Here is a 13,310-nt window from a genome sequence, read left to right as displayed (position 1 = left end):
TTTTAGGAGGTAGAGGATTACTTCAGAGGACATGCGTGTATTACGACTTTTGCCTACAAGTAGTTCAGGATTGAAAATAAAGTCTGTGACTTATTTTTATAGAAAGATACAGTCCATGTTTCAGTTTTCCCTGGTGTCATCCTGCAGAGCGTCTGAAACGTGAGGAACGTCGTAGAGAAGAGCTCTATCGTCAGTATTTTGAGGAAATCCAGAGACGCTTTGATGCTGAGAGGCCTGTTGATTGTTCTGTGATTGTGGTCAACAAGCAGACCAAGTAAGAACCCTTTGGATTTTTCCTGAGTGAGGAGAAGCAGCAGAAGAGAAATTAGAAATTTAGTCTTCTTCTTGGCAGCTGTACACACTTCCAGGCTGTGTACTCTGGCATCGCTGTACTGTGTTAACCAGAGTTCTTTCAGTTGTAGATGACAGAAAACCCACTGCAAACTGGCTTGGGCCCAAAGGGAAATTTTTAGTTTGCTTGACTGGGACGTTCAGGCATGGCTGCATTCAGGATCAGCCTGTCATAAAGACTTGGTCTTTGTGTTGCCTTCACTCTCAGACAAGCTTTCTACTTGAAAAGACAGAACAGCACTAGCTCTTGACATGTATCTCCTTAGCTTAGCAAACCCGTGGAAAGAGAGCTGCGTTTTCCTGTTGCTTCCACCTGAAGTCCTGGAATTGTTGCCCATCCCTGGACTATCACTTTGGCCAGCAGTGCTGGGATGCCCTGATTGGCCAGGGCTAGGTCATGTGCCTACCCATAGTGCTAAAAGTGGGATTAACCCTGTGGAGCCGACGTAGACCGAGTGGAAAAGGGGTGCCTTCCAAAGGAAAATCCGAGGGAGTAAATGTTGGTCAGGCAAAGCAGTAGATGTCCGCTTTGTGAGAGAACCCTGAGTCCCTGATACTTTGGAAGGCATGTCTCTGCATTCGTCAGCCAAGAAACCGGCTTTCTTAGTGAAGTGCCATGGCCTTGCAGAGCTGTTAGGTGACCGTGCTAGCCAAGCCGGAGCTCACAGCACTATTTTATTCTGCCTCTGTTTCACATTCTTGCCTTGAAAAAGCAGCTCAGAGGTGCAGAAGGGAGTGTAGCAGCTTGCAGGTTTGGCAGTAGCTATGTTCCCTTTCCCCAAGTGATTAGTAAATAACTTCATGTATTTTCTAGCAGTTTGGGGTTAAAGAGATAATTTTCAAGGCAAAAGCTAGGGAAATAGGTGTTGAGACACCAAACAGCAGACAGAGTTCACAGGCTGTGGGCTGCCTTGTTTAGAAATAGATGCTGCTTTAACTTGCAGATAACTTTTTTGCCTTTTTATTTTTGAATGCATGATAATAACTGTCATTTTCTGAGCACCTACTCTGTACTACTCCATGCTAAGTGCTTTAAATTATTTTTCTAATCTTCATAGTAATCATGTTTCACGTGTATTCATTCATCAAATTTTTTCTGTGTGTGGCAGGTGCTAGGTCCTGAAGCTGTAATGCTAATGAGCAAAACACACATGGCCCCTTCCTCTTGTGGAGCTTATACCCTAGTTGGACAGATGACAAAAATAAATGTATTGGTGATGTGTCTTATGAGAAGAAATATATCAAGGATCTGATTTAGATTGGAGAGAAAGTTAAGGAAATGACATATGAGCTGAGCCGTATTATTCCTGTCTGATTGGTAAAGAAACTGAGGTTTGTAAGAGGTAAAGGGATTTGCTTAAAGCTTCAACTTTGCAAGTAAATGTTAGGGCTAAGATCCAAACCTGTCTCTAGCATTTAAAAGCCATGCTTTTTCCACTGTGGTGTACAGCCTCTGCCAAGACAGAAATGTGCTACAAGTCTTAGGCAACAGGATGGTGTTTAGGAATGACCATCAGACTAGAGAATCAAGAGAAGGGCCTGGGATACCAAGTACTGTTCCATTGGGAACTTCTGAGCCAATATAAAGAGAAGGAATTGGTTTAGATTCTTGGAGCCTGAAGAGGGTGCTAGGGAGACACTGGTAGAGCTAGGATTTGAAGTCTTCTGGCTGAGGTGCCACTGTGCAGTTTGGGAGTTGATCAGGGAGTACTCAACTGGATCCTGTTTGTTTCTACAGAGATTATGCTGAATCTGTGGGGCGGAAGGTCCGAGACCTAGGCATGGTAGTAGATTTGATCTTCCTCAACACGGAAGTATCACTGTCACAAGCCTTGGAGGATGTTAGCAGGGGAGGGTCTCCCTTTGCTATTGTCATCACCCAGCAACACCAGATTCACCGCTCCTGTACAGTCAACATCATGTTTGGAACCCCTCAAGGTATGGAGGCCCCCGTGGGTTAGAATTCCAGAAACTTCCAGATAATAGTCCATTAATTTTTTTATGGCTTACTCAGAAGCAGCAGGTTTTAGGTAAAGGTATTTCAGCTCAAATGTGGTAGGGCCCTTTTATAAGTGCATGGCAGAAACTTGCATAGTCATTTATTTGTTTGATCTTCTTTCATTGGATACAGTTCTGGGCCTGCTGTGTATGACATTTTATTCAGCCCTTAGGTATGTGCAGTGATGTGTTGGCAAATGTTTAACAGCCAGTTCTGGGGTGGGGACGGCGTGGTTTATAGAATTTGCTGATTTCCATGGTGTAAATACTCCCACCGTGTTCTATTTCAAGCCACCAGCATGAAGTCACTTCAGGGCAAGTTGGGAAGAGAGGCGCACAGTCTGCTCGCACCAGTGAGAGCCAGCTCCAGCAGAGCTCTGGCACACACCGCACCGAGTGTGGTGGAGTCCCTGCTTTCACCAGACTTTGTGATGAGGGACAAAGCATATGACAGGCAGTTAGGAGACTCTTTGTTAGTGTGCTGGAGAAGTCAGTGGAGGGACTCGGAGAAGAGGGAGGCGGCCTTGACCTCCTGAAGGCCCAGAGTAGGTTCCCCGAAGTCCTTCCCTGAAGTAACTTTTAGTCCTTTGCTCCCAGATCGTTGAGACTCAGTCAACTGATGCCTTGCTCATTGCTCTCACAGAACAGACTTTTCCCTTCTCCCACCACCCCAGGCCCTCTATTTGCCTGACCAGTTTTACCCATAAGCATAGAGTGTAGAATCCTCTCCAGCCGGTCATTCGCTTCTCTGAGGAACAGTCCTCAAGATGTGTGAAGACATTTATATCAAGTGCCAAGAAGTCTTCTCACCACCTTATAAATCTTGTTGCCCAAGGGTGAGGGGAGGAGGTTATTTAGGGTCATAATTTGATCTTAATCCTTAACCTTTGAACTGATACCTTAAAAAACAGCTCTGTCCTGAGAAGCACGGTGGAAAGCCAGGCTTTACAGAAGGGCTGTTTGGACCCCCATGGCCTACCTCCTATGGTTATTCTCCACATGGTCTTTTTGAATCTGTGAGAGACTGTCATGTTTCTCTGGTTTTCACTACATGTCTGTGATCTCAGAATTCCCCACAGAACTAGCTCTCTATAAGGGTGTCTGTTTCCCACTGAAGAAACCCATTCTCTGTCTTCCCAGCTGCATCTTCTCCCCACCATCTCTCCCCATCCCCATTCCAAGGCTTTTTTCAGTGAAATGGTTTTCTTGTTTGTTTGAGGTCAGGAAAGGCTTGGTAGAGTTCAGCAGGTGGGCACTCAAATCTGTCATGGGAGAAAATAACTCATGTCATTCCCTCCTACAGAGCATCGCAACATGCCCCAGGCAGACGCCATGGTGCTGGTGGCCAGAAATTATGAGCGCTATAAGAATGAGTGCCGGGAGAAGGATCGCGAGGAGATTGCCAGACAGGCAGCCAAGATGGCTGATGAAGCCATCCTCCAGGAAAGAGAGCGAGGAGGCCCTGAGGAAGGAATGCGCGGGGGACACCCTCCAGCCATCCAAAGCCTCATCAACCTGCTGGCAGACAATAGGTACCTCACTGCTGAAGAGACTGACAAGATCATCAACTACCTGCGAGAGAGGAAGGAGCGGCTTATGAGGAGCAGCACCGACTCTCTGCCTGGTGAGCTACGTGGCAGGGCCGAGGTGAAGTTCTGACTCTGCATTTCTCTAATCCCCAGGCTCTGTTGGGAGGGTGGCAGGCCCAGGGCTCTTTAGGGTGGGTAAGGGAAATGAGCCCATCCCATGGGTGTTCCCACATGGGCCATCCGTGCTGGTATAATAACTTAAGATTTGGATACTGAATTCTGATCCCTCTAGTTAATGTAGTGGTGGGTGGGCTAGTATGGCTGGCTCCCTGGGAACCAACATGGATGCCCTTTTTTTTTAAAGTAGTTCTCTGGGGGAACTAAGCTGTTTACTGAAAGCAGCACATACTATGAAGTGGCCCCTTTGGGAAATTGATGTTATAGTCTGTGTACTGTGTGATTGATGTAATCAGTGATTGTTGTTCTTCCCTGGGCTGCTAAGCCTCCTGCCCACGGAGGGTATTTTTCAACCAGATACCTCCTCTTTCTGTCTTCTAGGCCCGATTTCCCGTCAACCACTCGGGGCGACCTCGGGTGCCTCACTGAAGACACAGCCAAGCTCTCAACCGCTCCAGAGTGGCCAAGTGCTCCCGTCTGCTACACCCACTCCAGCTGCACCCCCCACCTCCCAGCAAGAGCTTCAGGCCAAAATCCTCAGCCTCTTCAACAGTGGCACGGTTGCGGCCAATAGCAGCTCTGCATCCCCCTCCGTTGCTGCCGGAAACACCCAGAACCAGAATTTTTCCACAGCAGCGAACAGCCAGCCTCAGCAAAGATCACAGGCCTCTGGCAATCAGCCTCCAAGCATTTTGGGACAGGCAGGATCTGCTCGGAACATGGGCCCCAGGCCTGGGGCTCCTTCCCAAGGGCTCTTTGGCCAGCCTTCCACCCTCCTGGCACCTGCCAGCAACTTGGCTAGCCAGAGGCCTGTGTCTTCCACAAGTATCAACTTTGACAATCCGAGTGTACAGAAAGCTCTGGACACCCTGATCCAGAGTGGCCCTGCTCTCTCCCACCTGGTTAGCCAGACCGCAGCACAGGTGGGGCAGCCCCAGGCCCCCATGGGATCGTACCAGAGGCATTACTGAGGCTAAAGCTCAACTTCCCCCAGGCCCCTCTCCCCTGGCCTCCTACCTGTCGCGTTCTAAATAGAGTTACTTGGAGGATGTTCTCTGCGCGTATCCAGGTCCACATCGAATGTCATAAGTTTCTACCACCTGCTCTCTTCTGCCCAAGGCTGTTGTTACTTATTCCTTCCAGAGTCAGAGTTTGTACTGCCTTGGAGGTGTATTTTTTGTTGTTGGGGTTTTTTGTGGGTTTTTTTTGATAGAAAATAAATATCTCTGGGGTCATGGGCAGTATAGGTGTCTGGGCTCCGTTTGTATTTCATTTGTCTCTGTCAGCTTGATGTGGGGGTGGGGGAGGAAAAAGCAGCCAAGCCCCAACTGGCTGCGTTTGTGATAGTCTTTTCATGGCGAGAGCCACTGCCTTTGTTCATTTTGAACCTCCCTAGGCTTTCTAGCCTCACACAAGCCCACCAGAGTACAAGCTCCTGCCCATGTCCCTGTGTAGGGTTGTAGAGCCCAGGCTGGGCTTGGTGGGCACGGCGCCAGTGCACCCTGTCCCACGTGTGTGGGGGCTGCCTGAGGAGTCGTAAGCAGGCTGCTCTGGAGTTGTTCAAGAGGGGCCGTGACAGTCACTTTTCTGCCTGACCCAGAGTACTTGGTTCTTGGTTTTTCTCTTTTTTTTTCTTTGTGGCTTTCATTTCAGTGGAAGATTTTACATGGACTGAACAGCACCGGTCACCAGCAGTTTAACACAAACTGTGAATCTGGGCCCCAACCACTCTGAACCCTTTAACATTTGTCAGCCTCTTCCTCACCAGTGGTAGTTTCATGGAGTTGGCTCTGAGAAGACAACTCTAGACTCTGGCAATGAACACCCATTTTTTCAGTGGTTGCTTTGAGCTTTTGGCCCAGAAATCAGGCTCTTGTTCTGTTTTCTGAGCAGCAGGAGGTAGGGACCATTTTGATGTCAGACTTTTGGTAGCTGGACATGTTCTTGATGCAGGCGGCTGTTCATAACTTTTGAGCCAGAGTGAAGTTACTAGAGGGAGGACGTCTGCCTGCTGCTCTAAATGGAGCCAAAGGAAGCTGCCTCCTCCCTAGGGATGGTGCTCCTTACAGCCTTGTGGCTCAGTCTCAAGGGACCCCTGGTGGAGACACAGGAGAGCAGTGACTTCAGCTGAGTCCTTGCCAGTAGCTGAGTAAACATTGGTTTCCAAAAACTCAAGGTCCCCAGATGGCAGTGTTTTATGTTCTGACCCGTTTGTGTTATATAGTGGGGTTTTTTTTCCTCTTTGGAACTCCTGTGTTGTTAATAAGATGAAATGATTACTTTTTAATTAAAATGGAAAAGTGAAAGCTGTGTTGTCTTTTTTTGGCCGTGAATATCCGTAGGGCCTCTTTGTGGGCATTCCTTCCCAGAGTGAGTGGTGAGGTTCCTGATAGCACTGACTGGTTTCAGTCTGCCATGAGGTCTGCCCTCTTTGGTCCTCAGCCTGCAGTCGGGCCTCAAAACCTCTTTTAACCCTAGCTTCTCTCATACAGCTCACCTAGTTAGAAGCTTTAACAACAGTTTGGAGTAAAAGCCTGATGGGTAATTATAATGGTGTGTACACATCCTTGTTTGTGGCAGACTTTCAGTGTGTCAGAGGCTTGTCCGCTTATTCTAACGAAAACAGGATGGCGAGGAGGCCATTTCTGACCAAAAGGCAGTGGAGAGAGGGGTGCTCTCCTGTTCTGACTTTGTCTCAGTTGCCAGCCCTTTATGCAACAGGTTGGTACAACCAGCGTCCCAGGTGGAAGCATTGAAGGGCATTTCATAGAGCTCCCCGCCAGGAAACTCGGGGTGGGTGTGGTGAAGTGACTGAAGACACTGCTAGCGCCCAGCCTGACCTGGAGGTGCTCACTGTCTCAGATGTTTGACAGGGCTCCAGAACTATCAGTACACAAACTAGGCAGCCAGACCTGGAGGGTCAACCCAGCCAACTCGTCTGTCAGTGGTGGTCAGTATTTCTGATTAAGAGTCTCGGATCCTCACGAGGGGCCCACTTTGAATACCCCTCTTCCTACCTACCAGTTCTTCCCCCTGGAGTGTCCAAACAGCACACCTCAGGCTGTGAAGGGTATAATAAAATTATTTTTATTGCATTTTGTGCAGACGGGAGTCTAAAAAATTAATACAGTAAAAGCTATAAAGCATTAAATGGGAGCATTCAACAATAAAGGAAAGAACCAACCCTCTCCTTTTCATCTTGGCACAAAGAACACAAGATCAATACTGAGGCAGAATGCGAAATACTGAAACACTGAAAATTAAAGGCAGGCCTAGTAATAGTAATAAATACTCTTGATTTGGTTTGCAACCTCTCCTATTTACAAGGGTTTTCAACTTCATTGCATTGCCCTGCACATAGATCGTCTAAAACAAAAGCAACACTAGTTTAATCACTACAAGGCTATTGAAATATTGCACTCAGAATAAAAGTCACTTGAATGGACATGAAACATCTAGCTACATGATTTTAAAGATAAGTTGATGAGTGACGGGTGATAACATTCATAACAAATATTGCACATGTAGCACAGAAAACTTGGGGTTTTGTTGTGGGATGTTTGTTTTCATCAATGGAAACTTTGCTCTTGCCAACCAGACAGCCTGGGCCCAGATAGTGCAACTTTGGTTCCCTAAGTGATGTTAATACAGCCCCCGTTCGGTTCTGCCTAGCCCACCACTTCAGCCCGGGAGTGCTAGGCCCCCAGAAGGCTAGACCCAGCTGTGGTTCTCAGAGGGAGGTCTTAGAGGGTGGGGGTGGGAAGTGCTGGTGTCTAATACCTCCAACTTCTGATTACTACCCGGAAAAATCTATCCAGCCCCCTGATCAAATTTCAGAGAGGCCTTGGTCTAACCGCAGGCGTCCACACCTCCTCCAGCCACACCTGACCCAGTCTAGGTGGCACCAGCGCCAGCTCTGCCTTGGGCTCAAAGGAAAGGTGGTGGTGAGGTCAGGGCTACCCAGAAGCCTCAGCTCTGGGAGGTGGACGGGATGTCTAACTAGGTGCAGTCAGGGCCCTGGGGCTGGAGTTACTGTACCCAGTCCCAGAGGGCGCTGGAACGAGCATGCAGCGCATGTGCCCCTTAGTGACGTGCCCTGGGGGAAGGGAACCCGGCCAACGGGGTTTGTCTAAGGGAAGAGGGCACCTCCGGCCGGGCTGGCGGAGCAGAAGCGCCAAGGACTGGTGTTGGAGAAGCCAAAGGCCTTGGGCCCTAGTTGGAGGAGGGCAGAGAGGCGCTTAAGAACTAAGCAAGTGGCGACTCCAGCCCTCCCCCAGGCCCAGGTGCCTGGGAGACGCAGCTAGAGGCCGCTGCTAGGCAGCGAGGCCCGGCCCCCAGACGCGGAGAAGGCGGCTGAGTTCCCGAGGCCGGAGTTGTCGGATGGGAACAGGGTAGGAAACGTCAGGGGCAGCGCTGGGGCCACCCGGGTGTGTCCGGCCTCTAACCCAGAACCGCCCCCTCCTCCCTCACATGTCCCAGGGAGGAAACTCCGGGGGAGGGGACGCCCTCCAACCCCCCCTCCCCCGATTTCAGTCTTTGGCGAAGAGCCACGGGATAGGGGGAGCAGGCGACAAGCCGGTAGAGGAGAGACGCCTGCTCCCCCAGCGAAGGCACCGGGACGGGGCTTCCTGGGGGCGGGGGCGAGGGCCTCTCTCGGTTCCTCTGGCTTGAGGAACGCCCCTCCCCTCTCCCGGCCCCAGCTTGCATAAAGAGCCGATGAGAAGAGGCTGCGCGCGTCTCTGCAGCCACAGTGGAAGCTCACATTCGCTGGGAGGCGAATCCAGGAAAAGTTGGGACACTTGTCTCACTTCGTCTCTGAAAAGATCTAGAGGGAAGAAGGGTCGGAAGCCAAGGGCGCGCGGAAAGGGTGAGGAGGCGTCGAGGGGGTGGGTGGTCGAGGGACCACGAGTCCCGCCTGGGCCTAAAAGCACTTTTGCTCTCAAACGCTCGGACGTCAAGGAAAACCCAGCCTCCCGAGGCCTACGCCTTCCCTAGGTGCGCCCCCAGCGGGAGAGCGCGACTGCGACGAGAAGAGAAGTCCGTTGCGCTTCTAAGTCACAGAAATATAGGGACGTTAAAAATACACGCGATGTCTCCTGTACACTATGTATACGCTCGGCTGGCTCGCGCCCGCGGCCGCGCGAGGAAGAACGCAGACGGCGGGGCTCATCCTCGCCACCCCGCGCGCTCCGGGCCGCTGGGGGAGGGGCGCGGGAAGAGAGGGAAGGGGCCAGGCGGACGACCGGGGGGGTCCTCGAAGCCCCAGGTCCGCTCCTCTCCGCAGCCTCCTCCGACCTTTATTGCAGCGTCTCCTCCGGCGGGGCGAGGCCGGGCTTAGAAAAAGGGCGGCCGGGGCCGACGCGCCAACGGGACTCTGGTCTCCGGGCGGGGCTGTCTTCTCCGGGTCCGCCCCAGCCGACGTGGCCTCCGGGCTTCAGGCAGCGGGGAAAGGGGGCCAGGGCGCGGGCACAGGGTCTATATGTAAACGGTGACAGCGGCGGGGGGCGCGGCGAGGGCTCCGGGGCCGCGGGCCGGACGCGCTCGGGCCCGGGTGTTTGGTCCTGGCTCTCAGGAGTAGATGGTGATGACCTCGCGGCCGCCGCCGCGGACCAGCATCACCCGGTCCAGGCGCTCGGTGAGGACCTCGAGGAATTCCATGTCTGAGCGCCCGTCAAGGAGAAAGACCGTCCCCTTTCCTCCCCCAAGGAATCAGGCTCCCGTTGGGCGCCCGCGGAACGTGGGGCTCGCGTCCCTGTCCGAGGTGCTGATTCTGAAGCAGACCCGGCTCAGCCCTTCCTTCCCAGGGCTAGGACCTAAGTTCCCTGACGTCCACCTCCCTCCTTCCTCCCAATGTTAAGCCCAGGATACAGTTTTCGTCACCGTTGCGGTTGCGGGGAGGCCCAGGCATGTTGAGCAAAACGAGCTTGGCATCCTGGGATTTCTTGACGATGACCTCGTTCAGCCGCACGGCGGTGTGCATGCGCCGCACGTTGGATTGGTTCCTGTGGGAGGAATGCAGGGAGGAGGCGGGCCCGTAAGGCTAGGAGACAGAGGGGGACTTGGATCCAGTCGCCCCTTCCAGCACCTCCCCCGCCCCCAGCACTGGGCTGCTGGGATCTGCTCCTTGCAAGCCAGGGACCACCAACCCTAGACCTCTCCAAGCTGGGCTACTCAGAGACCCCGGAGGTCGGGGGCACGAGTTGAGGGTTCATGGCAGAGTGAGAAGAAGAGGGAACCTGGCCAGCCTAGGAGAGAATTGAAAAATTCCGAAGCACTTACAAGTTCTCCCACTCCCTTCAGGAAACATAAGAGAAGCAAAGAGAGGAAGAAAAAGGAGAGGGGTCAGAAAAAGCAGGAGAAGCTGAGGACTTGAGCCACCATCAACACCCTGCGTGCAGACGAGTCCTGCTCTCCCAGCCCCCCAGCCTTCACCTTTCCACGGCCTGCACCTGCACGTTCTGACCCTTAGCAATCAAGCCCAACCTGAGTCCTCGGATGGGGCAGCCAAGGAGAGGGCTGGGCTGGGCCTTCCGACTACCAGGCCAGGACCCCTTCCGTTCATTTGCTCTCCATGGGGAGCAAAGACCCTGGAGGGTCACCCCAGACCCCAGCCCTTAGCCCCCAGGCCCGTACGGCTTCATGCTGAAGAAGTCCTTGATGCCTTCAGAGGAGACAGGACTGGGACCCTTGTTCTTCTCTGCCACCGACTTGTCCTTGGTCCAGGTGAGATGCACTTTTTCTGGATCTGCCTCGCCCTCCACCTCAGGCTCCTCCCCCGGAGACGGTGAGCTGCTGGGGCAGCTGGGAGCACTCTGGTCGTGGATCAGCTGTACCTGAGGGATGAAAGAAGGGACAGCATGTGATTCCTTTGGAGGCCAAAGGTTCTGCTTCCACCAGTTGCAGCCAAACCACTTGAGCTGCATACCTCTTCTTCTGGCTTCTCTTCACTGTCACCAGCCGTCTCTTCTGGGACATTGAGACGGAGCCGGGTGTTGGCTGGATTCTTTCTCCGGATTGAGCCGCGAGACTCATCTGTGATACTCTGGATCTAGGGAAGGACACAAGTTGGTGCCATGGAAATGACTACCCATGCCCTGCAAAGAGCTACCCCCAAAGCTGATGTTCAGCCAGGATGTGCACTTTCAGGACCTGTTGTTAAAATACTGCAATGCTTCCACACCAAATAGCTATTGCCCCACGGATATGGCCACTCCAACACCTCTCCAGTACCCCCTGACCTTCCAACGACCAAAGGGTTGACACTTGGCCCAGTTGAGCTCTATCTCAGGGCCAGTTCTGACTGGTCAGTGCACATGCCACTTCTTACAGTTGTACTGTCACCCACCTCTGAGAGCTCTTCTGTCCCCAGCCCCAAGGACCCCGCTCACTGGGGTGGGGCTTTCATCCAAACGCCAGAGGGCTGGTGGGCCCACGCTACCCACATGGGGGAGATCTTATAGCCAGCCTTACCCCATGGGAGCTCATCACCGTTACCCCTGAGAACCCACCATCCACACCCTAGGAGGTTTGCCCCCAGCTCTCATCATCAGCTGTGTTCTGAAATATCCATTCATTACTCACTCTCTAAGGGTCTATCACATGATACCTTGTCCCCCACACTGGCAGCCCACACCCCTGAGGAATCATCATCCATACATATTTAGCTTCCACTCTTCTCCCTTGGGCCCCAGAAGTCACATCGAGAGTGGAAGATCTGTCACCCTCGCCAAAGCCCCTCTGCGTCCTGGCTGGGAGGCTGGAGAGAGGCAGCTGCAATGTGCACCCTTGCTGCTGGGGAACCAGTGCCAGGAGGTGGCAATGCCAGTGGCCAGGAGTGGGCCATCCCAAACTTGTGCAGACCCAGAGCTGGCAGCAGCTTGAGACACTCCGAGCTCAGCCAGGGCAACCTCACCTCCCGCTCCCGCTCGTTCTTGGTTAAATGCATTTGTTTGAGGATCTGGGAACGCTGCTCCATCACCAAGGTCTTCTCGTAGGTGTAAGCGGAGATGTCGCTCTCATGCTGTGGGCAGGCAGGGGTGGAATGGGGGAGAGGGGCAAGGGAGGAAAGTATGAGCTCCAAGCTCAAGTGCAAGGCCAAGAAAAGGGAGGCAGGCCCCCTTCCTGATGCCAGCCTAGGGCTTCCCTGTCCAATGACCTAGTTTAATCTACAGTTGTGGGAGGGAAGACAAAGCAGATGCTCTTTGAAGGTGAGGCAGCTCATTCCCTCCTCAGCCAAGCCCAGGACTGGGTGAATGAATGGGTGAATTAATGAATTGTTGATTAATTAATTACCTGGGTGAATGGAGAGGGGGAATAAGTTAAAAAAGGAACACAGAGATGAATGAATACATACACATATGAATGAATGGGTGAGTGAATAAATAAATTAATGAATATATGGGTGGATTAATGAATATACCATTAGAGGGATGGGTAAATGGTGCTGAGTGGAATGGACAGACTAGAGGCTTTAGAGTGTAACTGCTAGAAGCATGGACTCTAGAGCCAGTCTGCCTGAGTTTGAATCCTGGCTCTGCCACTTGATGTATGTTTGGGGCAAATTACTTAACATTTATGTGCCTCAACTTCCTAATCTGTAAAATGGAAGTACAATTGGATAACTGTATCTATTTCATTGATTGCTGTGAGAAGTAATATATACATAAAGTGCATAGAACAGTGCCTCACATGTAGTCAGCATTACTAGACATGTCTATTCTTATAAAGGAGACAAGGTGGGGTGGGTGAGTCGGTGGATGGATGGATGGATGGATGGGCTCTTGGGTGAACATGTGAGAGGCTTAAAAGTGGGTGAGGGTGCCCAGGTTCTATCCCTGGTCAGGGAACTAGATCCCCCATGCCACAACTAAGAGTTCACAGGTTGTAACTGAAGATGCCACCCACCACAAAAATCGATCTCAGGTACCACAACTGGGACCCAGCGCAGCCAAAAGTGGATGGGGGGTGGGAGGGGGGGCAAAGGACTCCAGCATCACAAACTGATGGTTCTGGGCCCAAGGGCAAAGAGGTCAGCGGGACTCCAAAACATCAGAGGCAGCTCCTGGGGCCTCACCATCTCCACCACCTCGACCTCTGCGGTGATACGTAAGTGGTACAGAAATGTGGTCAAGTCCTTCTTCATCTGGATACTATTGTCGTCCATCTGGGCCACGGTGAAGATGCGCATCTTGCACTTCCGCCAAACCTGGAGAGATGAAGGGGACTCAGAAAGGTCCAGTCCAGATGCGTGCGGAG

At 52.1% G+C, this 13,310-nt stretch overlaps 2 protein-coding genes across 8 annotated transcripts in view; one reads left to right on the top strand and one right to left on the bottom strand.

Moving 5' to 3' along the window:
- The window catches only part of NCOA5 (nuclear receptor coactivator 5), a 28,685-nt gene extending 22,324 nt beyond the window's left edge, over positions 1–6,361 (top strand). For 2 of the 4 annotated variants that reach the window (XM_081561072.1, XM_081561071.1), the window contains 4 exons: positions 148–274; positions 2,090–2,289; positions 3,653–3,973; positions 4,437–6,361. In XM_081561072.1, the coding sequence (XP_081417198.1) occupies positions 148–274; positions 2,090–2,289; positions 3,653–3,973; positions 4,437–5,026 (1,238 nt within the window). In that variant the 3' untranslated portion in view covers positions 5,027–6,361. Of the gene's footprint in view, positions 1–147; positions 275–2,089; positions 2,290–3,652; positions 3,997–4,436 lie in introns of all 4 variants that reach the window. The other 2 variants (XM_081561074.1, XM_081561073.1) reach the window with 1 other exon arrangement.
- Positions 6,362–7,128: 767 nt separating this feature from the next.
- The window catches only part of SLC12A5 (solute carrier family 12 member 5), a 36,792-nt gene continuing 30,610 nt past the window's right edge, over positions 7,129–13,310 (bottom strand). For 2 of the 4 annotated variants that reach the window (XM_081561065.1, XM_081561067.1), the window contains exons 20-26: positions 13,129–13,260; positions 11,968–12,075; positions 10,981–11,103; positions 10,689–10,888; positions 10,335–10,349; positions 9,924–10,057; positions 7,129–9,715 (exon numbers count right to left, since the gene is read on the bottom strand). In XM_081561065.1, coding sequence (XP_081417191.1) covers positions 9,624–9,715; positions 9,924–10,057; positions 10,335–10,349; positions 10,689–10,888; positions 10,981–11,103; positions 11,968–12,075; positions 13,129–13,260 — 804 coding nt within the window. In that variant the 3' untranslated portion in view covers positions 7,129–9,623. The remainder of the gene's footprint in view (positions 9,716–9,923; positions 10,058–10,334; positions 10,350–10,688; positions 10,889–10,980; positions 11,104–11,967; positions 12,076–13,128; positions 13,261–13,310) is intronic. The other 2 variants (XM_081561064.1, XM_081561066.1) reach the window with 1 other exon arrangement.

Source organism: Giraffa tippelskirchi, chromosome 13 (genome assembly GCF_054371585.1).
Source record: "Giraffa tippelskirchi isolate mGirTip1 chromosome 13, T2T-mGirTip1v1.2.pri, whole genome shotgun sequence".
NCBI lineage: Eukaryota > Metazoa > Chordata > Mammalia > Artiodactyla > Giraffidae > Giraffa > Giraffa tippelskirchi.
This window is presented reverse-complemented; position numbering and strand designations above follow the sequence as displayed.